We start from the raw sequence: 25,134 nt of genomic DNA, 5'->3' as shown, positions 1-25,134 counted from the left end.
CTCGCAACTTCTGCATGTCCTGCCTCATCAGTGAAAGTTCCACTTTTTCTGCCTTATACTTTAGTAGAGAAGTCAGTGATAGAGGTATTACAGGTAGTTACTGACATAAGGGTTTCTCTTAGGATGCGATCAGGGGCTATATCTTCTCCATAGGGAGCACAGCAGATTGAGAAACCTGTACAAAACCAGCAGCTCTATCCTCAGTCATCTGTATTTTCATGACCTGCACTGTCCCTATCCCATTCATCAATGTCATCCCAGGTATGTGTACCAGCATTTTATTTTGTAGGATTTTTTGCGAAGAGCTTCTGTGCAGCCTCCTTAAAGCTTTCTTTAGCTAGCGGGGCAGGAGGGCGCCACTTTGAGGGCTCTGCTTCTTCAGGTTAAGGGTGTCCTTCGACTGCTTAGACATCATGGTGCAGCAGAACAGGGTATCGACGGGTAGTTCACAGCTTGGGCTCACTCTTGGTCTCCAGGACACTCAGTTCTGGAGTGCTGGGAGGGTGTCAGCAGGATTGTAATCGGGAAGCATGTCCACTCACGTACCATTCAAGCCACGCCCTTGGTGCTTTAGCGTTAGAACTTTAATCATATCCCTAGCTTTCATTCACCTTATGTTCATGGACATGCTGCCATTGGCACTCCTTGATACCCTTCCTCATGAGAATTTCTCTCTGGTTCTGCTGGCAAACTCCAATGCCCAGTTTCTCCACTCAAGCCCCCCTGTCATACCACCCTCAAACTCTGCCCTGAGTTTTGATGTACCCTCCCTCCCTGTATCAGGATTTCAAATCACTAGGTGGCCTTTTTATGAGCTGAGAAGTCCTCCTCTCACCTTCTGAAAAGTTCAGAGTTTGGTTATGGGTCAGTTTCTTTCACTAACCTAGTACTAGAAAAGGTGGCACAGCCCCTCTTGTCAGTACTCCTCTTGTATGTTTGTTTCCCCTCCAGGTGTCTGTAGTTGCTCTCACACTTGCCTGCCCACCTCACCAAATATATTTTTGCAACTGCTCTTCTAACTCTTGTCCAGAGAGTTTTCAGCATCTCTGCTTCCCTGATATTTACCAGTTAGGTACATTATCACTAGGTTGGGTGCCACTCAATCTAGGGTCATGCTAAGTGCTCTGCCCAATGTTCTGTAATCTATCATGTCGGGTAGTTCTCTCCTAGTGTTACTATAGGCAACCCTATCCTGGAACTTGTTCCCATTCCTAATGCTTCAACTTCAGTTTAACACTAAGCCCTCCAAGCTATCCAGCCAATCTTGATTAAGTCTTGTATATCCTCTTTCTAACTTTTTAGCTTTCACTTTTCTTATGCACTCCCTTCCGCAAGAAATTGTGCTGCTGCTTTGCCATTGCAACTTCCTGTGCCCCTCTGGGGCTTCCCCCAGGGGCCCAAAGGAGTTACTCCTTTTAATGGGCTCTCGCCCTGCGTTCACCTCTGTTGCTTCAGATCCCTGCCTGCCCGCCCTGCACTCATGGTGGGGACAAGGAAGATATAGATGCAGTGTGGAATGGGGCATCACATGGTATACTGCACTATGAGAGATGTGCTAGAACCAGGTGAGTGGGATGTAAGAGAGCTTTTTTATTTATTTATTATTTTTTTTTGGGGGGGGGGGGGGATGGAGTGGAGTGAAATGAGGGCTGTGGAGGGAGATGTGTGCGGGGGTGGGGGATGGGGTGGAAGTGAGATGTGGACAGCCTGAGAAACATCTGAATCCTGCACACTTCTAAACCCTGCACTGTATGTAGCGCACTCCTCAACCCTGTGCTCTGTGCATAACACACCCCTGAACTCTGCACATAATGTACTTCTAGTGATTTATTGCCCCTTTAAGCTCCTTCCCCTGTTGCACAGTGCATTTTGGCCACACCCACCGACTGGGAGGTTGGGGCGTTGCATGGTTGAGTTCCTGCGCAGAGAAAGAAAAGCCCTGGATACATTTTCTATAGTCTTAAATATACAACTGGCAACAATAATGCTGATGCGGCCTAAGATGAATTTCAGTTGGACACTCCTGCTCTGGGGAATTCCTCTCCTCTTCTTTTTGGATATAATTTTTCTTTTCTTTTTTTTTTATACCCTAAAGATTATTTCCATGCCAAAGTAACAGAATTTGACCCCTAATATTATTATAAATGTGTTATAACCAATATTTATAGTTTGCAAATTACACCCAGTAGAACTGCTTTATCGTACTACCCTTCTCCTGAAAGGTAAATTGACTGTGACCTAGGTAGGACATTTTTGTATTCAGCCTTCTCGCTCAAGATGCTTTTATTTTGCTGAAGCAAAACAGGTTGTGTACAATTTTTTCAAACTCTGCTCAAATAATCCTTTCTTGGCAGATAGTACCAGTTTAAAAGGTTTGGCCTATTTTCCTAGTTCTATCTAAAGAAAAAGTGGCAACGGTAGCTGCAGCCAAACGTCAGAAAGTTTTTTTTTTTTTTTTTCTGCCAATATATACTTTCTCAATATCAATTCTATTGTCAATTTTAATGTTTGTAAGCAAATCATAATTAGGTGCATCCAAACTATAGTTTATATTTTGCTTTATACTGAGTAAATCAGCCAAGTAGGAGAGCCAAAAAATTACCAAGTTTTAATGTTTAACAGCACACTGAGTGTATGACATTTTCTATCCCACAGCTTAATTTTTTTATGTTGTTGTCTGTATTGCTCTCAGAAAAGTATTATTTGTTTAAGGATAAAGGTCCCACAAAATATTAAAATGGCTATAAGCATTCATTTTGCTATACGATTCTCTCCGTGTGACCTGTGATATTTTACATATGTGTTATCCAACTATCTCCTGAAGAAGCGAATACTTAATAGCGAAACATGTCAAGTGTATTGGATCAACTGCTTAACCATATGTAAAAAGTATTTTTTCTCTTTCGTTCATTGACGGACACAGCTCCGGATTATTCTTAACCATTGGGAGGTTCCAAAGCAATGTTAAACATGAGGGGTGGGAAAATATAAGAAAAAAATTCCCAAAGGCTAACAATAGCCAACCATGTAACAGAGCTCAACCTGTGATGAGGGAGCGGGGGTCATGGCCAAACCACACTGTCTGTGTCTATAGATGCAGGCAGTGCAGCTCAGGGTCAAGCCCGCAGGTGTGCCACCACAGGAAGCGGCTTACTGTGGTTGCACACCGAAAAGAGGAGGAGTGCCATCGGGGGAACCCGAGAAGAGGATCAAGGCTGCTCTTTGCAAAGCCATTGCTCATTGCACAGCGCAGGTAAGGCCCTGTTCCTATTATTTGAGAGCTTCAATTTTACAAGATTAAGCGTGGCTCCCGCTGCTGTCCATCACAGCCAGTGTCCTAATTGCCAGTCAGTGCCAGAACTAGTGTCACCAGCACCAGTGTATTGATCACTGACCAGCACACTATTCCAATATCAGTGCTAGTCAGCTCCAATGTCCTAATAGTTAGCCATTACTGGTGTTCTAAAAAAAGGATCAACTAGTGCCCTGATCCCCAGTCAGCACCAGTACAATTGTCTAGCAGAGTGCAAAGCAGCACCAATAACCGTGTTCTAGTGCTAGTGTCAACCAACCCCTGCGTCCTGATCGGCAGGCATGCAGTGTTCTAGTACTAGTGTCCTGATTGCCAGCCAACAACAGTACCAGCAGGGTCCTAATCGCAAGTCAGTACCTGTGTCAGCCAGTGTCCTTTATGTCCAGCCAGCACCAGTGTCATCCAGTGTGATTGCCAGACAGTACAGTGTTCTAGTACTAGTGTCCTTTTCTCTAGCCAGTGGCCTTGATTGCCATCCAGTGCCAGCAGTGTCTTACCACAATCTAGGCCAGTACCAGTGTCTTCATTAGAAGCCAGTGCCAGTATTGAATACCTGTGTCATCCAATGCCAGTGTCTTGCTCATTACCAGTACCATCAGTTACTAGCATCAACCACAACCAATTCCCCCGAATGCCACCAATTAGTTACCAGTAGAGTCACTGCAAAAAATGCCAAAGAAAAATGTACACTAGTGAGGTGGCATTTAAAATTCTTTGGTATGACTGATAAAAGCAACAGAGAGACCTCACTGTCCAATTCACAATACAAACCTGTATAAAGCAGCAGTTGCTCAACACCACTTCTGATTCAGAGAATGAATAGGTCATTCATACTGAGTCGCCAAGTATTGGGCTTTCCAAGACATGGCTATTTGGATGTGTTTCTACTGCTCTGGTACTCCAGGGCCTCAAAAAATGTGGCAGTTGGTTGCATAAATTTATGCCCCTTGAATGCCTGAAGGTTCTCTTTGGACTTGGGCCCCTTTTTACAGGTGACTGCAAAAAAGTTGTACATGTGAAATATCCTCATACTTAGGAGGGATAGCATAATGTACACTGCTAAAAACATATCAGGTCTCAATAGGGAAAAAATATGCTGGATAGCTATACCAATATGCACTGGGTAATGTGTTAGGAACAAAAGGATGCCACATTGTTTAATGGAAATGAAAATGATCAACCTACAGAGGGCTGATTTCAAAGAGACCCTGAAAATCAAAGTGAAAAAATGATGCAGCCGGCTAGTCCATTTTGCTGAAATTTCATTGCAGCAACTCAAAATGGTACTCATCAGTTTATCTGGCCCCCAAGTGCTTATATACATGCCTGACAATGTCTGGGCATGCTCCTTTTAAAATGACAGATGGTGTCCTGGGGTATTTTCTCCCAGATCTGGACCAGGGCATCACTGAGCTTCTGAACAGACTGAGTTGCAACATGGTGGCGTCAGATGGACCAAAACCCAATGTCCCAGAGGTGTTCTATTGGTTTTAAGCCAGGTGAGCGTGGAGGCCATTCAATGGTATTAATTCCTTCATCCTTCGGGAACTGGCTGCATACTCTCGCCACATGAGGACGGGCATTGTTGTGCACCCGGAGGAACCCAGGACCCACTGCACCAATGTAGGGTCTGACAAGGGGTCCAAAGATGTCATGCCAATAACTAATGGCAGTCAGAGTGCCATTATCTAGCCTGTAGAGGTCTGTCTGTCCCTCCATGGATATGCCTCCCCAGGCCATCACTGACCCACCACCAAGCCGGTCATGCTGAACAATGTTACAGGCAGCATAACATTCTCCATGGCTTTTCCAGACCGCTTCACGTCTGTTACATGTGCTCAGGGTGAACCTGCTCTCATCTGTGAATAGCACAGGGTGCTAGTGGGGGACCTGCCAATCGAGCTCCATGATGCCGGGCAGTGAGCATCGGACCCACTAGAGGACATTGGGCCCTCAGGCCACCCATAGGAAGTCTGTTTCTGATTTTATGGTCAGAGACATTCCCTCCGGTGGCCTGCTGGTGGTTATTTTGTAGGGCTCTGGCAGTGCTCATCCTGTTCCTTTTTGACAAAGGAGCAGATACTGGTCCTTCTGAAGGGTTAAGGACCTTCTTTGACCCTGCCCAGCTCGCCTAGAGTAACTGCCTGTCTCCTGGAATCTCCGCCATGCTCTTGAGACTGTGGTGAGAGAGACAGCAAACCTTCTGGTAATGGCACGTATTGATGTGCCATCCTGGAGGAGTTGGACTGCCTGTGCAACCTCTATAGGGTCCAGGTATTATCCAATACTACCAGTAGTGACACTGACCCTAGCCAAATGCAAAACTAGTGATTAACAGTCCTAAAAGAGGAGTAGGGAAAACTATTTCAGTGGCCTTCACCTGTAAAACTATTCTGTTTTGGAGGTCGTATCATTGTTGCCCATCTAGCGCCCCTGTTAATTTTATTAACACCAAAGCAGCTAAAACTGATTAACAACCCCCTCTGCTACTTAACTGACCAGATCAATATCCCAGGAGTTTGATTGACTTGATGCTATACTCTGATTAAAAAGTGTTCCTTTAATTTTTTTGAGCAGTGTCTTTTTGGGGTGTAATTATATAACAATGCCAATGCTTTATTTAAGTAATCTGAGAAGAAAAATAAGAGAAAATTACATTTTTTATCTTAATTTTCTAAAAAACCTGTGGCAAAAAATGAAATCTTCAAATTATTTGCCATCTCTCTTAGCAGATACCTTGGGGTGTCTACATTCTAAACAAAGTAAGTCATTTTGAGCATGTTTGCATTGTCCTGACATTTTAGGGGCTCTAAAAATTGTGATAGGAAATCAGATGCATAGTTTACGCCTCTTGAAAGCCTCAAGGTGTTCCTTGGATTTTGGGTCCCTCTGTGGGGCTAGTCTGCCATAAAACTCTCACTTCTGCTTTATCCCCATAAACTGAAGTTGCCAAATGTTTTTTGGAACTCTATGTATGCCCATGCTTTGTGTGAGAAATATCTTCTGAAAATAACAGGTTTTTAACCACTTAAGCCCCGGAGGATTTGGCTGCTAAAGGACCAGGGTTTTTTTTGCGATTTTTTACTGCGTGACTTTAACGGACAATTGCGCGGTCGTGCGACGCTGTACCTAAACGAATTTGACGTCCTTTTTTTCCCACAAACAGAGCTTTCTTTTGGTGGTATTTGATCACCTGTGCGATTTTTTGATCACGCGCTATAAACAAAAAAAGAGCGTAAATTTTGCAAAAATAACAATATTTTTCACATTTTTTTATATGAAATTCCCCAAAAAAAAAGTAAAAATCAAAATTTTTTAACATTTTTCGGCCAATTTGTTTTATGCTACCTATGTTTGGTAAAAAAAATCGCAAAAAGCGTATTTTGATTGGTTTGCGCAAAAGTTATCGCGTTTACTAACAAAGAGAAAGATTTTTGTCATTTTTGGTGTTTTTTTTTTTAACGCGTAATGGCGGCGATCTGCGATTTTTTTTTCGGTACTGCGCCATTGCGGCGGACAGATCGGACCCTTGACTGACATTTTTGACACTTTTGGGGTTACCAGTGACATTACTGCAGTAATCAGTGCTATACATATGCACTGTTACTGCAAAAATGACACTGGCAGGGAAGGGGTTAACTTTATTGGGAAGGGAGGGGTTAAGTGTGTCCTAGGGGCGTGCTTTCTACTGTGTAGGGACATTGCTATTGGTGTAAAAGCAAAGATCAACCGTTCTACATAGTAGAACGGTCAGATCTTTACTTTTACACAGGGAGAACTGACAGGCAGCTTGTTTACACAAGCTGCTCTGTCTTTCTCCCTTCACAGGAGCGATCGTAGTGTGGCCGGCGGACATCGAGTCCGCCGGTCACACGCACTGACTTGCCTGTGAACGAGCCGCGGCGGGCGCGCGCCTCGGCGGGCGCGCGCCCGCTTGCTATAGGCTCGCAAGTCAGTGACAGGCGAGTGACGTACCGATACGTCACTCTGCCTGGCCGGGGCTGACCGCCGCAGTATATAGTCGTGCGGCGGTCGGCAACCGGTTAATAAAAAAATCAAATATTTTATTTTCCAAAAAAGTGTTGAAAATATGAGCTCTGCAAAATACACACCATCCCTCTTACTCAATGCTTGAAAGCTTTACTTTCCAAAAAGGGTTGTTTTGAAGTCTTTTATATTGTTCTGGTGTTTTGGAGCCCCGTGTCAGAATACCATAGTCTATAGTTTATAGACTGCATAACTTTATTACAGACAATTTCTTTACACTTATTTTGGGGGGGGGGAATCATGTCACCTTAAAACAATTGTTGCTGTTGACAATGAAATACATTTCTTCGTTTGTATAATGCATTTTTAAACCACGTTTTTTTCATTTTAACTTCTGTTTAAGCCACAGGTTTCTACCACTCACAGCAGTGGCACTTGTGAAGAGCAACAGCTTTACTGGGCAAAAGGCACTGGATTTGGTACAGGATCTACTGCATCAGGCTGGGATGTTGAACAGGCCCTGACAAAGCAAAGGTTGGAAGAGGAACATGTTACTTGCTTATTACTGGTAAATATCTAAATTAAGAGCAAGAACTAGTTTGAGTGTATTTTGGTGACTTGTTTAAGGGTCAGACCACTCAGAGCTAAGGACCCTTAAACACTTGTGCAACTTGTCCTGTCATTTGGGACTGCAAAGTCGCATGACAAGTCTTACGCCATGATTTCCAATGAGTACCATTCATATCTGTACGACTTCAAGTTGCAACCAGAGTAGTCCCTGCACTACTTTTGGCTGATTTAAATGTGTTTTGATGTCCAAAGACATAGGCATTGCTTCAAGTCCAGTCAAAATTGCGCAACTTTTAGGTCGCATAAGTGTAAAAGGGACCTTATAGATGGGTTTAGGTGAACGTTAAAAGTAAAATCTCTCACCAATATCCATCATCTTTTGGGAATCTGGTGACAAGAGCTCAACCTTCCACCAGCGGCAGTTAAGAGGGTGGGTTTTTTTCCATCTTTAAAGAATTAATTTTGTATCGTGGAAGTTGGGGACTCCTGGTGGGCATTATAACGACAAAGGTATACATTGGTCTGGTGGCTTTTCCATATTGTTAAACAAATGTGTAAGTGCAAAAGGCAGTGCCAAGAGCTTTGTGGGCTTACAGGTATAGTAGGTTAGAGTCAGAATTTCTCCCTACCAAGGTTCTCAAAAGGTGTATGACTCTGGCCATTTATTGAATTTGCGGGTTTCTGTCCAATCTTTGTATATCTGCTGAGTAATTTGTAAAATACCCTCCTCCCCTCAATTCATGAAAGTGAATGAGGCTTTAGATTCCCGAAGCAAGAAAAGTGCTACATATTGTAAACTCTGTGCTTTATAAATGTTGCCAGATGTATTTTAATGACAGAAGTATGAATCATAAACACTGGAGGTAGCTTAGTACCTCTGCTGCTACTCCATCAGTTCTAACCTTAGTACCAGTGCTTACATCTTTCTTACACCTCACTTATGGCTTGATTTCAGTAGCTCTTAAGCTGATCATGCATTATACAACTTTCTTATTCAATTTCTTTTAGATTTATCTTCCAACTATTTAGTACAAGGGCCTGCCTCATCGCATACAATTTAAATGTCTGTAGGTTAGACCTCATATTATATGTTTTTGGTAAATCTAAAGGAAAATTGTACAAGAAAATTGTATAATGTATGAGCAGCCAAATTCTTACAACCAGTCTAAACAACATTTTAGATTGCTTACCATGAATTATTGTACCTAATTAAAACAAATGAATGGCAATACTTTATCAAATTTGGACATTCATCTGTCATGTGAGGCTTAGCTGTAACACGGTATGCTTGGCATACCGTGTTACCAGTGGAATGGATTGTTTCATGTAAATAGAGATAAGGGGTGAAAATGAAAGATTAATCTCTAGCACTGCTCACACCCTTTTTTCAATAGCTACTACATAGCGAATGAAATAAAATTTATATTGGAAAAATACAAGGCAGCCTTTGTTGTAACTCCTTTAAAAAATGAATTTTAACACTATAAAATGGATTAGTGTCAGTTGGGTTTTTGGTTCTACATTAGACAGTAACACTAGACAATGCTGAGTTTGAGAGCAGCAATCTGAAAACAAACTGATTCAATAAACTTCATGCTTGACAAATTCTTATCTTTTTAAAATACTGTATGAAGAATTTAGAAACGGACTGCAAGATTGGATTGCACGCGCACAAATCTATATAATTGACTTAAAGATAAATCTCGTATTATGGCCATTTTTCTACCCTTTTTAATGTCCTTTTGTAGCTATCTAGTGAACACTGTAATGTATACCCTGGTCCATTTTGTTTTACAGCCATTTTTTTTTTCCCTTGCGTTTGTTTAAACCCCTATCCTGAGAACATGGGGGGAAAAATGACTTCTTAGCTCTTCCCTGGGAATAATGCATGACTTTGCTTTGTAGGATAGCCTGCAAAATAGTCACAATTAGATCCACTCCATGTGAAAAATTCAACATTTATAATCTTTGACACACATTTGCTGTTTTTTTTTTTTTTTTTTTCATTTTCACTTCCTTTGAATGCTAGGGTAACCCCCACACATTAGACAACTGTTTTTGATCAAAGTGTGCCTCGTTTTGGAAAATGATTATTTTATGATTCTATATAAGGAGGCAACATGAGGCTTAGTAGACACCAAAACCCAATTCCTACAGCACAGACTTTTTAATCCGAATAATCGAAAATGCTCATCACCTTCAAGAACAAGGGTCCTCAAACTTTTAGAACAAAGGCACAGTTCACTGTCAGACCTGACGGACGCGGGTATCAGATCTCTGCCCTTCTCACTAAATCGTGAGAAAGGACCGGCCAATCTCACCCCACGCTGTCACTTGCGTAACAATACCACTCTCAGCTGCACCCTGCACAAAAAGCTTGCGGGACCACAACCTAGGTGCCAGTAGGCTGAGCGCGATTGTCACTGGGCTAATTAAGCAATTAACCCTTTAAATGTCACTACCTCCATTTGGTCCGAGCAGGAGGAAGCTCGTAATTCCAGCTATACCAATTATGATTTTAGAATAATCTTCTGTAACACACTCTGTCATCACAGACCGGTATGTTCATAGGATTTTTTTTTATACAATAGCACTCTTCAAGAGACAGGTTCTTTTTTAGCTTGCATTAAAAGCTTAGGGAAAGGGTAACACTTTTCAAAATAAGGTTTTAATAATGAAAAGGTTAAAGTTAGTGCAAATAAAAGATTTACAGAAAAAAGGTGTTTCGAAGAAATAGAGACATAATTCAGTAATAGAGAAATAAGGTAGAATTGAGGAGGAAAAATACTTTGCAGTCAATGTCCTGGGTGTTATCAGAGTTCAGTCGATGAGCCAGGTGTTATCAGTTCTCAATCTTGACAGATGTTCCCGCTTTGATAATACCATGAGAACTCTCAACTGGTTAGGGATCTCCATTTTTTTCTGGGATTAAAGAGGTTTTGGCCCCTGACCAATAAAACGGAGTGGCCATGGGCTGTATTGATGGCAATATCAGGTCCCTCCCTTTTTAAAAAGTTTTATACCACTATTCATATATATTCCAATATGTACTGGTTGCATTCTTGTAACTGATAGATTATTGTTCAGCATTGAATCTCACATCCAGGCATACTAAACACAGGGTAGCTAAGATAAACCTGTCACCCAGGGAATATCTGACAGCTATCTTCTCTACTATATGTGCTAGTGTGGTCATGTATGAACCCAATTCGTTCAGTACAACATTTCCCATCCAAATATTTACTTATTATTAATGGGTCATGTTCCTGTCTTGAGTTTATGAATCGTGTGTGTATTTAAGTTTTGACTTGGGCAGTGCTCTCTTGATTGCCTTTTATGATCCCCTTTAGTTCTGGGTATCCTTAATGGATTTGGTCATAGTTTTACGATAGGCCTAGACAGCAGAAACCAACATCCTGCCAGGACTCAATTAGCGGTTTACAGCTCTGCACCCGCAGATAGTTGAGATAACAGCTTGAGATAATGGCTCTTTTGAAGTGTAGAACCTATGCATTCCATGATTTAGAGGAGGAGGGAGTGTGTACCTGTTCTGCAAGACTGTCATCGCTGACCTATAATGACTGAACAACATGGCCGCTTGCTATGTTTGTCCAGTATGGGCTATCATTACACCCCAGTATTAGTGAGTATAAATCATGCTCTAACGTCAGTGGTGAGTATTTATTATCAGTAATAAATGCCCCTTGTATCAGTGAGAGTAAAAAGTATCCCAGATTTCAGTGAAAATAAACAAATGCCCCGCCGTCTGTGGGAGTAATAATGTTAATGGGAGTAATGATGCCACATCATTGGTGTTAATGGCGTGAATATAGAGCTCCAGCATTGATGTCAGTTGGAGAAATACAGTGCCTCAGCATTGGTGTCAGTGGAGGGAGTACAGCTCCTCGACATAGGTGTCGTGGGAGGAATACAGCTCCTCAGCATTGGTGTCAGTGTAGGGAATACAGCTCCTCGTCATTGGTGGCAGTGTGAGGAATTCATTGCCCCAGCATTGGTGGCAGTGCGAGGAATTTACTGACCCAGCAATTTGAGTCAGTGGGAAGAATACAGTGCCCTCAGCTTTGGGGTCAGTGGGAGAAATATAGTGCCCCAGGAATTAGTGTCAATGGAGTGCAGTGGAATACAGTGCCACAGCAGGGGTGTCAGTAGAACTTACAGGTGCGAAGACTCCCATGTCCCACACCATTCCTTTTGTTGATATCAGGAGGGACTGTGCAGACACAATTGGGTAATAGACCACTCCACCTGATGGTTACTGCTATAGATTGTCAGATGCTAAAATGCTCTGTGTTCCAGTGCCCCGCAGCTGTTTTCACTCTGTAATAAGCTCCTTAACCGAAGCTTCTAATGAGAAAGCTGTGCATGCTAGCTTTCTTGTTGTCCCAACTATACAATGTGCCTGGGGTCTCTAGAGGTTTGCCTTGGTTTCTACTTAGAAAAGGGAACTCCAGTTTTTCTGTCACTTTTAAATACTTTCTTTGGGCCAGCGTGGTTAAAACAATTGTATTCTATACCAGAATGGTGTGGCTGCTGTTAAACACTGTAGTAGCATTTTCTACCTACAGTAGGCACTGTCTTCCTGGAGAGGTGTGTGTAACTTCCAATTTGCTGTCGGAATAGGTGAGTTGCTTACACAGTACCTCAGCCATTTAGGAACAGCATTGTAGTTTTTTCAATGAATACAAGGCATTCTGTGAGTGACCAAGGTTGCTTTTGAATGTTGTCTCCTGTATCAATCTGCAGTTTTGTATTCTCATAAACTGTGAATCATTACCTTGTCAAAACCTTTAAATTAAGTTTTGAAACCGAAAAAAAAAAAATATTTTAGATAAACTCTAATTTTAGTTTGATTGTAATGAATAGCAAATAAGCAGTGTTTGAAAACTTACTGTTTTAAATGTAATTGCTAGAGTATATGAACTACAAATAAAAATATTATACTGTCTTTTTACAGGTTCTTGCTAGCTATATAAATCCATCTGGATGTGCAGTTAATGGTGAAGCACCAGCCAATGAGAGTCGAGGGCAGAATAGTAATGCTCTCCCATCTGTCTTGCAAGAACTACTAAGTCAGTCATGCCTCATCCCAGCCATGTCCTCATATCTAAGGAATGATTCAGGTACAGTTCCCAAAGCTTTAAATCATTGTGTAAGTGTTTACTGAATTCATAATTTAGAGCAAATCATATTTTCTTTTAAACATTTAAAAAGCCGCATCCTGCCTCGGAGCACAGAGACTATGAAATATCAAGTAATACTGCCTTAGTGGCCAGTAAAGACACTTACTGGACACATGGATTGCGAATGGTGGGGCTTAGCAATCAAGTCTGGTAAAGTCAGGACCCAATAACAAAGAGAACCTAAATCAGAGAAGAAAGACAGAACAGATTTTTTTGACCGATAATGGTAACAAGCACCTTGAGGTGTCATGTTTGTGTAACAATGTTTATATTAACCACTTAAGCCCCGGAAGATTTTACCCCCTTCCTGACCAGGGCCTATTTTGCAATTCGGCACTGCGCGACTTTAAACGGACAATTGCGCGGTCGTGCAACGCTGTACCCAAATGAAATTGACGTCCTTTTTTTCTCACAAACAGAGCTTTCTTTTGGTGGTATTTAATCACCTGTGTGATTTTTTGATCATGCGCTATAAACAAAAAAAGAGCGACAATTTTTCAAATTTTTTTATATGAAATTCCCCCCAAAAAAATGTAAAAATCAAAATTTTTTAACATTTTAGGCCAATTTGTTTTCTGCTACATATGGTTGGTAAAAAAAATCGAAAAAAGCGTATTTTGATTGGTTTGCGCAAAAGTTATTGCGTTTACTAAGGGAAAGATTTTTGTCATTTTTATTGTTTTTTCTGCAATCTCATTTTGCAAAGTGAAAGATCTTTTATCTGTGCTCTCCTGTATTTTTCCTGTAGCAGCCTGTAGTGGGTGAACCTGCTGGGTCCAACCCGCATCTCTGCTGTCTGCAAAGGTTATGTACAGCACAGTGATGATTTCACCACTATTTTTAACAAGGTAATAACTATGTTTGAAAATATTGTGCCCTTTGGAGCTTTTGAGAAATATATTTGATATATTTTCTTAAGCACACAGAGTTCAGCTTTAACAAATGGCAACTTATAACTCCTTGCTTAACCACTTCCTGCCCTGCCCCTCTGGTGCTTCTACCGGCTCGCCCGTGCGATCGGCGAGCCTGAGAAGAAATCCACCGGCGACGGAAGTACATCATAGAGAATACAGAGGACCAAATGGTCTCTGGCAGTCTCTGATGTTATGACATCACGTCCGGCCTGGCATTTTTAAATATTGCTGTGATCTCTGCTGGAAATGATTAATTTTTTAATCTCATCCAGCCTGGAGGAGAGATCTGGGGTCCATAAAGAGGACCTGTCATGCACTATTCCTATTACAAGGGATGTTTACATTCCTTGTAATAGGAATAAAAGTGATAAAAAAAATGTAAAGGGTAAGTGTGAAAATAAAATAAACAATAACTAGAAAATTTAAAGTGCCCCCGTCACACACAGAAGTGAATGCATACATATATCGCGCCCACATATGTAAATGGTGTTCAGTCCACACGTGAGGTATTGCTGCAAACATTAGAGAGAGAGCAACCATTCTAGCCCAAAACCTCCTCTGTAACTCTAAATAGGTAAATTTTAAAGCGTTGCCTATGGAGGTTAAGTATCGAAGTTTGGTGCCATTCCACGAGTTTCCGCAATTTTAAAGCGTTATATGTTACGTATCGTATCTATCTACACAGGGTAACATCGTCTTTCACATTATACAAAAAATTGGCCTAACTTTAGTGTTTTTCTTTTTTTTCCAAAAATTGTTTGAAAAATTGTTGTGTAATTACCATGTGTGGGAGAAAAGTTGCAACGACTGCCATTTTATTCCCTAGGGTTTTTGCTAAAAACAACATATATAATGTTAGGGAGTTCTGAGTAATTTTCTAGCAAAAAAATTATGATTTTTACATGTAGGAGCGGAGTGCCAGAATTGGCCTGGTATGCAAGTGGTTAAACTTTATCAGGCATATTAGACATAAATCACAGCGATCACAGAATACTCTGAACTAGATTTTCAAATTTAAAATGTTAAACAAACCATAAGGTTTTATTTCCTAAATGAAAAGTGCGTTTATGCTCTTAGGATCCGGATTATGTCATCTTTCATTTGCATTACCATTAACCGTTATTGTAGCCCCATCTTGTCTACTGTAAAGAAAACCTTTGTGACCAAACCAAATTTTGTGCACCAGATTACTTAACCGCTTTTCTGACCACCCACCGCGGGTGCTCTGTGCCAAATAGCATAATTAGTACTTGATCTGACACTTCGGTACTAGGCACGCACGTGCGCTGCCGGTGTCCTGCTCACACTGTGATCACGCACATCGGGAGCCCAGCGGACTTAGTGTCCGCAGGCACCCGCTGATTGTACAGTACATAGAACAGCAATCTGCCAATGTAAATGAGGCAGATTGCTGTCCTGTCAGTAGGGACAGTATTGATCCTGTGTTCTGCAAAGCAGGAACATGGATCAATGCCTTCCCATAGTAAAAACACCTCCCCCACATTGTTAGAGCACAGGCTAGGAACACATTTAACCCTTTAATCGCCCCTGATGTTAACCCCTTCTCAGCTGTGTCAGTACAGTGGCGGTGAATTTTTTGTGCCCACATCCCTGAATGGAGAACACTATAGAAAGACAGAACCTCTTAGTAGGATTTTGTAAGGGCTTGAACAACTATATGTATAAAAATAGATAGTAAACTTTGTTACACATTAAACCTTAAAATTGTAGGTATTCAATTAAGAAGATTGCGGTTACAACAAAACCGCTTGGTTGTTGAATATAGAAGATAACCATGTATTTATGTCAACCACAAGATCATGAGAGGGAGACTATCAAAAGCGTTTCGAAATAGGCATGTAATATCTTTCTTCTTCAGAGATAAGTGATTTTCATAAGTAGATATCCGTATGGGCAAAGATTATTGGACATGGGACCGCATCATATAAAATCCAAGGGAGAAGAATGCATGCTGCCAGTGATCTGCCAAAGCCCACATCTCTCCGCCTCCGGACAAGGATCACCCCACACAGAAATGCGCCCAGCCTTCAACAAGGAAGACTGATTTAAAATAAATTGCTTGGTGGGACTGCTCAGAGATGCCCAGAATGGCCGTGTGAAGGCCCTCAAAAAAAGGGGGTGGATTTCAACCAACTCCTACAGAAGATGTAAGAGACTTCAATAGTAAATGACAGAAAATGAATGAAGCTTTCCAAAAGGTGTATGGGGACAGAGCCTGGTGCCTCACATAAAAAGTTGTCTAGGAGGTCTTGAAAAAGCCTTTAATGTTCCCAGCCAGAGTACCTGTGAGCAGAAGATAACACAGTTCTGTCAGCAGGGAAGGTATTGATCCTGTGTTCCTGCACATCAGGAACATGGATCAGTGCCTTCCCATAGTAAAAGCACCTCCCCCTCAGTGAGAGAGCACAGGCTAGGAACACCTTTAACCCTTTGATCGCCCCTGATGTTTACCCCTGCTCAGCCAGTGTCATTAGTACAGTGAGTGCATATTTCTCTTTCTTTCATCGACAGACACAGCGCTCCATAAATCATAACTACTGCTTTATATTGCCTCCTCCAGGAGTAAGATTAGGCAGAAATAAAAAAACACCTGGCTACGCCCATGGGCTGTCCTCAGCTAGTATATAACCCCCCTCTCTGCTCTACGTAATCAGTTTTAATCTGTCTAGTCATGGGTAAGGACCTAGGCTCCCGGCTGGGATCTCTGGTCCTAGCAATTTTTTCCCCTTCCTTACATTTTTTTTCTCTCGGGTGATCTACAATCAGCTGCTTGTTTGACGGGCTAGATAATCTAGATCAAGTGGTCCCCCCAGCTCAGCCAGCGAGCGCGTGCTGACCACAGCTATGCACTTTGTCTGGCGCGACATCACAGAGGCTGGCCCGCGAGTTAAACGTCTTGCAGGGTCGCAAATGACCAGGCTTGGGTCTGAGTCGCAGCGGTCCCTTGCCCAACAGCTCCCCTACTTTGGTGGCGAGGATTCTGTCTGGAGTGTTCTGTCTGGAGTGTTACCCGCACCATGGAAGGGTAAGTACAGTCCCCCCCTCTCCCCTTTTGGCAGTTTTTTGGGGTGGACGCGGGAAACCTTCACGGATGGTCGGACCTACCTGCAAGGTTCCCTCCTTCCATCCTTAAAATCCCTCAGTGAGATGGGCTTCCCCCACTCCCTTTCCCCCCTGTCCGGATCTGGAGTCTGGTGGGGGTCCCAGGGCAGAGAATGCAGTCGAGACCCCTTGGGTCTCTCCCCCCCCCCCCCCCCACTATCCCCACTCTGTAAGGGTCCTGGGATAGTGTGCGTCCTGCCTTTGTAGTCTGAAGGGGTCCCAGTGTTGGAGACCCCTAGGCGCATGCCCTACTATTTGCAGTGTGGGCATAGTGCAAGGGGACACAATGCAGAGACCGATGCAGAGTGTGCAGCGGCGTCTCCCCTAACGTGTGTCCTACCCCTGGGGGGGATCCCCTTGCAGAGGGTGCAGCATTGCAGAGGGCACAGGGAAGATCCTGTCGGCATGCTTCAGCGTTTGTAGCTGATGGTAGCCATTTTCCCTTTGGCTGGTCTCCTGTTGGCGGCCATTTCTGTGTAGCCCGATGATGTCACAGGGGCCTTTTTCCCTTAGTCCAGGAGACGCTGGAGATGACAAAAGCCCTGTGGGGATGCCAAAGCTCCTCCTCTTCCTCAGTTTCCTCTTCCTGTGCCCGGTACACATGAGCAGGGATGGCATCCATGATGATGCTGGGTTTGAATTCTTGTGGCTCCCCTGGTCGGTAGGGGGAGACTTTGAGGGTCCCTGTTCTCTCTCTGCTTATAGGTACCCTGATACTTGAGGAGATCCTTTAGTGGTGCCAACATATCATTTTTATACTGCAAGGTCTTCCTTTCCTTATGGAGCCTCAGGGTCACATCTCCCCTACTGACCCCCTCATGGAGGTGGCAGGTCCCTTGAAATCCCATGTTGCACTGACAGCGATCCTGCAGTCCTTAGTGTCCTGGGTGTAAGTGGCGTGTGGGCAAAGGCCTAGGAGGAAGCGTTCCCCGACTTCTTTTGCGAAGTCTCTCATCTGGTTCTGTACCTGATGTGGCCCGTGCAGGGTGACTTATCACACCTCCAGATCAATCTGATCGTGAAGATGATTCCTCCATGGTCGCAGCAGCTAATGAAAAAGCGCTGGTAGACACACTTAGTGCAGTGCGTGAGACTTTCAAAATGGAGGATGCTGCAGCTGATGTATCCACGGACGTGGCTTTGTCGTTTGGTACGCATAAGTCGCCTCCAAAGGTGTTTTTTTTATGTGCCTTATTTTGACAGGTTTTCCTGTAAGGAATGTGAACAACCAAAATTACCCTTTGTGGCCCCTAAATGTTTTGCTGTACGTTACCCTTTTGAGCAGTTCCTTTTAAAAAAGTGGACTAGTCCACTAGTGGTGGACCCTCCAGGTTTCCAGGTTGAAAAAAGCTACCGTGATCCCAGTAGAGAAATCCTGTTCTTTAAGGGACTGGTGGGCAGGAAAGCAGAGGCTGTGGCCCGCAGCATATTTACTATGGCTGGTACGGCATTGCAGCCAGTCTTTGCCTCAGCCCTGGTGTCTCAGACCCAAACTGAATGGGCCAAGCTTTTGCACCAGACCCTGGGGAGTGAGCAGGTCCCCTGCTGCTTATGTTTATTTAGCGGACCAGTTGGTCCAGGGGCAGCAGTTTATTTGTGATGCAGCTTTTGATACAGCTTCTTTGCTGTCTTAACTTTGTTTTATCTGTGGTGATTAGGCACGTGCCATTGAGAAAGCTCCCATTGATCTGCCCTTTCCAGGCAATCGCCTGTTTGGGGCTACCCTGGATGACATCATTAAGTCTATCGGGGGGGGGGGCATCCGGCCATCCGATTGGCTGGAGCCGCTGTGACGTCACTCCCGCGCATGTGCTCAGGAGCCGACGGTAACGGCATGGGGCTCTGAAGGAAAGGCACAAGCGGCCGTTCCTTCAGAGCGCATGCACCAGTGATGTCACTGGCTGCATGCACAGTAAATATCTCCTAAACGGTACATGTTTAGGAGATAATTTACAGCACCTATAGGTAAGCCTTAATATAGGCTTACCTATAGGTAAAAGTTGCAGAGGAGGGTTTACTTCCTCTTTAAGGTCTGCCCTCAACCATTATTGGGGTGGGGGAACATCTTTGTTGGTTTCCGGCCCCCTTGACTTCTTTTGTGAGCCTCAAGGATATCCGCAAAATGTCTATTTTGGGGGTACCCAGAAAGGGGGGCAAAGTTTGTTCTTTTCATTTTTTTTTAGGTTCTGAGTCTCCTTGTGCAGATTTAATTCCTGCAAAGGTTCAGGTGATGTCCGAACTACATAAGGTCCCCCCTATCCCTGTCCAGGGAATTGATTTACCTAGGTCTGATTCTAATTTTGACCAGGGTGGTGCTTCATCTGGACAAATTTCAGGAACCACAGGCTGTGATTCACCTGCTGCTGTCACACAGATACTTCTCTCTCCCAATTTGCATACAGGTTCTGAGTCTGGTGGTATCCACCTTCAAGACAATTCTGTTTGCACAGTCCTACATGTAGCCCCTTTAGCAGCTTCGGCTCCAAAGGAGGATACCGAACTTCGTGATGAGGTTACAGGGTCCCCTGACAGACGCCGCAGGCATCAAAGGGCCTTGGTAAGGCCAGTATCATCATTGACTCAGGCTTCTTCCACAGTTTCTGCGAGTAATCAAGAGCGATCTTCCAATCATCCTGGTGGCCGTAAACGTCCCTTGGGTGCTTCCTCTGAGCAAACCAGCTGTCCCAAGGGCTAATCTACCATCCTGCTTTACAGTCGCTGGTTTTAATGGCTTAGCTATTGAAAGCCAGAGGGATAAAGGTTTGTCTGGATCAGTGATCCCCACTATGGTGAAAGCGAGGAAGTCCTCTTTCGTATCCCATCGTACGTGGAAAACATACATTTCTTCGTGTGAGTCGGTTGGCGTTCATCCTTACCTCAATCTTTCTGTGGCTCGGATCTTAAACTTTCTTCAACGGGACATTGATCAGAAGTTGGCCTTGAGTTCCATCAAGAGCCAGGTGTCTGCCTTGACTATCTTCTTACCCCTTGTCTGCGTTATCCCAGAAGCTGACCATCTTGGTGGCTATTACCTCGGCGTGCAGGGTATCCAAATTGGTGGCATTATCCTGCTGCAGTCCCTATTTGGTGGTCCATAGGGATAAAGTGGTTCTTCGTCCCTGTCCATCATTCCTGCCAAAGTTGTCTGACTTCCATTTGAATGAGAACATTGTGTTGCCTTCCTTGTGTCCAAGCAGACTCAACCCAAGGAACATGCTTCGCATACCTTGGATGTGGCTCGTGCTACTCGGGTGTATCTGACAGAGTCCTTTCAGATCATACTCGCTTTTTGTGGTTACGGTGGACCAATAAAAGGGCTGGCCGCTTCTTTGGCTACCATCACCAGATGGATCAGAGACAGACTGTGACCCAGGCCTATTCCATTAAAGGTCAGGTTCCACCATTTCCTGTCACGGCGCATTCTACTCGGGCACTAAGTGCTTCTTAGGGCTTCCTTCAACAGGCATCAATATCGCAAGTTTGCAAGGCGACCACTTGGTCGTCAGTGCATATCTTTATATAATTCTATAAGGTATATACTTAGGCATCTGCGGATGCTTCTTTTGGTGGCAAAATTTTGCAGGCTGCTGTTTAAGAGGGGCTGTTCCCTCTTGAGGGGTGTTTTTCTTTAAGCTTTTATTTCTCTTACGTCCTCTTGACAGTCGCCGCCCATTCATACAGTCTTCACGATTGGGTATTGGCCTTCTCCGCAGGAGCAAGCTAGGTAGTCATTTTGTTAATACAACAAACCTTAACATATAGACACACCCACAGGGGGCCTTCTCTCTGACCTATATCCTCCAGCCAGTACCACTCTAATCCAGTTCTTTGCTGCCTAGCGTCAGGAGTAGGCTAGGTTTTCCCTGCTGGGACCTAGTGTCTGTTTTTTTTTTTTTTTTTCTTGATTTATTTCTGAAAAGTGTTTTTTCTTTTAAGAATAGCTTTTTATTTTTTCTCACCTACGCTAGTTAGTCAGAATTTGGAGGACTACAAGCGTCAGCAGAACTGGGCCTCGTACTGGTTAATATAGAACCTTATGGACTCCCAGTCTGCCATCGAGCTTCGCAGGCTTTTGGTAGGCCCAGGCCTCGCAACGACAGTGCCCCTCGAAGCGGGGGCGAGCCTGCAAAGTTTTTCTATCTTCGCTGGGATGTCTCAACGTCAGAACGCCCGGGGTTGCTAGCATCCTTCCTGGCTGACGGCACCCCCACCCAGGTGGGAGGTCTCACGTGTCTGAGCGGTGCCCACGTTCGCGGTAGGGTGAGTACTACTACCCCTCTGTCCTTGGGAACAGGGTTTTGAGGGTGTATTGAGTGGACCCACGCTGGGGATGGCGGTGCATGTAAAGTTTGCTGTAATATCCCCCTCATGGCTGTGGGATGGACCCTTGTGTCTTACCTTCCCTGTGGGGGCGCTCCTGCGGTGCAGACTGCCATACGGGGGGTGTGGGGGGGTTCCTTCTCCCCGGGGGTGCTCTGTGCAGATCCCAGTGGGGGCCAGTGCGGGCGTTTTCTGTGGCGTTGGGCGTTGTTTCGCCTGGCCGCCATGTTTGGTAAGGGCTGGCTGTTTGGCCTTTAGAGGGAGGGCAGCGGCCATTTTCCATCATCATTGGCAGCCCCTATCGGGTACCATCTTTAGTATGGGCCGATGTCCTGTCTGGTCAGTGGCCATTTACTAAGTGCTTTTCCTCCATTTGACTCTATCAGACACCATTTTTTTGTGGCACAGGGCTGGCTTTTGCCTCTAGGGGCGTGAGGTCACTTCCTCTTTATAATCGGCCTTCTCAAAAGCAGTGTGGCAAGTATAGGGACACTGTGGGGGAATTTTACTGGTTTTCTCTGGCTATATTTCTGCTAGCACTCTTTTTTGTCAGTTTAGCTTTAGTTAAAGGAAGGTTCTCCACCTGTAGTGCAGTTTGCGATAGGGGTCTGCGGGAACCGCCATTTTAAAGGGCCAGTGTCATTGTTTTGCACTTTGCTAATATGGAGTCCCAGGATAGCAAATTCCCCACAGACCTAGTTGGTGGTTCAGATACTCCTGATCCCACTTCCTTAGCCTCTTTATCTGCTGCACTTGTGACTTTAGCGTCAAAAGTTGATCTGCTGATGTCTGACCGAGTTACAAAGAAACGGCCTATGCCCTCTCAGTCTTCTGACTCAGAGCCTGAATTGGTTGCCATGGGCGTCGTCCCCTTGAGGAGTCCGTCTTCTCAGTTGGATGTGGAGGAGGAGGATTCTTCCTCTGGGATAGCACGTGACCGCGCTGCGGTAGACGCACTTATTAGCTCCTTTAAATCTTTATGATGAGTCCTGCATGGCAGGTAAGCTGGTTTCCTTCGGGACCCGCAAAGCCCTGAAGTCGGGTCAGGTTTTTCCTTGTCCCGAGGAGTTTCAGGAAACGGTAAATTACCAATGGCGTCGCATTAAGCAGACGCTGGTAGTACCTAAGAGATTTAAGTACCTTTATCCCTTTGCGGATTCGGTTGATTCTCGCTGGACTGTGGTTACTAAAGTGGACCACACTGTTTCCAGACTGAATAAATCCACCTTGATGCCCGTGGAAGACTCCCCGGTGTTAAACCACTTTACCACCGAAGGATTTTGCTGTCTTACGTCCAGGCCACTTTTTGCGATTCGGCACTGTGCGACTTTAACTGACAATTGCGCGGTCGTGCGACGCCGTACCCAAGTGAAATTTACGTCCTTTTTTTCCCACAAACAGAGCTTTCTTTTGGTGGTATTTTTTTCTGCTACCTATGTTTGCTAAAAAAAAAATCACAATAAGCGTATTTTGATTGGTTTGCGCAAAAGTTATTGCGTTTACTAACTAAGGGAAAGATTTCTGTCATTTTTGGTGTTTTTTTTTTTTTAACGAGTAATGGCGGCGATCTGCGATTTTTTTTTTTTTTTTTTTTTTTGTGGGACTGCGACATTGCGGCGGACAGATCGGACCCTTGACTGACATTTTTGACACTTTTGGGGGTACCAGTGACATTACTACAGTAATCAGTGCTATAAATATGCACTGTTACTGTAGAAATGACACTGGCAGGGAAGGGGTTAATTTTATTGGAGAGGGAGGGGTTAATGTATGCCTGGTGCTTACTAACGTGTGTGGGGGGAGGTGACTGAGTGACACAGGGACAGATCGCAGGTTCAGCTATGCTGAACCCTGCAATCTGTCACTGTCTGTCACTTAGGAGATCCGCCCGCTTTGTTTGCACAAGCGGGCGGATCTCCAAACTCGATTCCCTGACGATCGGGGAAGAGCGGCGGTGATCACCGCCGCTCCTCCCCTGGCCCGACTCCCGCTGTGACTGAATACAGCGTGAGCGAGCCTCCGGCAGCGCGCGTGCGCCGCCCACAAGGGGAGGAGTCCAGCGACGTAGGCCTATGTAGCTGGACGGGAACAAGCCACTTTGCCGCATTAGAACTCCAGTGAGCGGTCGGCAAGTGGTTAATGACCCGGCGGATAGACTGGAAACGATTTCCCGCCACATGTATATGATGGTGGGTTCCCTGCTGAAACCGGTGTTTGCCTCAGTGATGGTCTCTCAGACTATCGCAGAATGGGCCTAGGTGTTTAGGCACACTCTGGTAGCAGAGTCTGTTTCTGCTGCTGCGCTGGCACAGGCCTTGGTGTACCTGTGTGACGCTGCTTTGGACGAGGCTCCTTTGGTCGCACGTCTATCTGCGGTCGGGATTGCAATCCGTCGCATTATTTGGCTGAAAAGCTGGTCGGCCGACCACGCTTCTAAGAAGACAGTGTCTGACATCCCTTATGCGGGGGATCGTCTTTTTGGTGACTCTGGATGAGATGATCAAGGGGCTTATTGGGGGTAAGAGTACTCCTATTGCCTCAGGTCTTGAAAGGTAAATCTACCTACGCTAATCGGGGTCCCTCCTTTAAGATTAACCGGGGGGTCCTTTCGTGCCTTTCGGGGCACAGGAAAAGGGTAAGTCCTTCAAGGCCTCCAGTGGTCACAAGGAATTTTGGGCAGGTAACGGGTCAAGCTGGGCAGGCAACCCAGTCCACCCCTTCCTGAAGGGACGCCCTCACCCGTTTCAGGGGTGGGGGGATGTCTGTGTTGTTTTCCTGAGCCCTGGCTGTCGGACATTCAGGACAGGTGGGTTTGCAAGCTCATTCGTTCAGGGTACAAGATCGAGTTCCGATCTCGCCCCGCAGACAGATTCTTTCCATTAAATCTCCGTCTGACTCCCGATCGTTTCCGGGATCTACAACGGGCAGTTCAAGATCTTCTTGCCCAAGGGGTCATCGTGCCGGTCCCTCCGCGGGACAGATTTTGGGGGTTTTACTCCAATCTGTTCACAGTGCCCAGAAAAGAGGGCAAGGTGCGTCCGATTTTGGACCTAAAGTTTCTGAACCGCTTCGTGCTGGTACAGAAGTTCCGGATGGAATCCATCTGGTCGGTGGTGGCATCTCTGAGTCTAGGGGAATTCATGGCCTCCATCTACCTAAAAGATGCATATCTGCACATCCCTTTTTACGAGGGTCATCAGCGGTACATCCGCTTCGCAATCGCAGAGGAGCATTACCAGTTCGTGGCGTTGCCCTTCGGTCTTGCTTCGGCTCCAAGGGTGTTCACCAAGGTTTTGGCTCCTGTGTTGGCTCTGCTACGGGGCAGAGATCCTTACCAGGTGGGACAGGCATCCCCAGTCTTGGACAGAAGGATTTCTCTAAGCCACCAGGTGAGATCGGATCTTTTGTTGTGGCTCCAGTCACCGATTCTGACACAAGGCAAGTCCTTTCAGCCGTTATTGTGGAAGGGGCTCTCCACAGATGCCAGCCTGTCAGGCTGGGGTGGAGTCCTGGGCACGATTTGTGCCCAGGGGACGTGGTCGGGGGAGGAGTTCTCCCTACCGATAATTGTCCTGGAGCTCTGGGCAATCAAGCTCTGTTTGTTCCGTTGGTCGGCTCGGATTCAGGGCTGCCCTGTACGAGTGCAGACGGACAATGCCACAGCGGTAGCATACATCAATCAGGGGGGCACCAGGAGTGCCCGGGC

At 44.9% G+C, this 25,134-nt stretch overlaps 1 protein-coding gene across 6 annotated transcripts in view; it reads left to right on the top strand.

Moving 5' to 3' along the window:
* The window catches only part of BIRC6 (baculoviral IAP repeat containing 6), an 807,095-nt gene that overhangs the window by 644,965 nt on the left and 136,996 nt on the right, over positions 1–25,134 (top strand). For 5 of the 6 annotated variants that reach the window (XM_082252286.1, XM_082252284.1, XM_082252282.1 and 2 more), the window contains 2 exons: positions 7,704–7,868; positions 12,846–13,011. In XM_082252286.1, coding sequence (XP_082108412.1) covers positions 7,704–7,868; positions 12,846–13,011 — 331 coding nt within the window. The remainder of the gene's footprint in view (positions 1–7,703; positions 7,869–12,845; positions 13,012–25,134) is intronic. The other variant, XM_082252283.1, reaches the window with a different exon arrangement.

The sequence above is a fragment of the Pelophylax lessonae genome, assembly GCF_965119305.1.
Source record: "Pelophylax lessonae genome assembly, chromosome: 3".
Lineage (NCBI taxonomy): Eukaryota > Metazoa > Chordata > Amphibia > Anura > Ranidae > Pelophylax > Pelophylax lessonae.
This window is presented reverse-complemented; position numbering and strand designations above follow the sequence as displayed.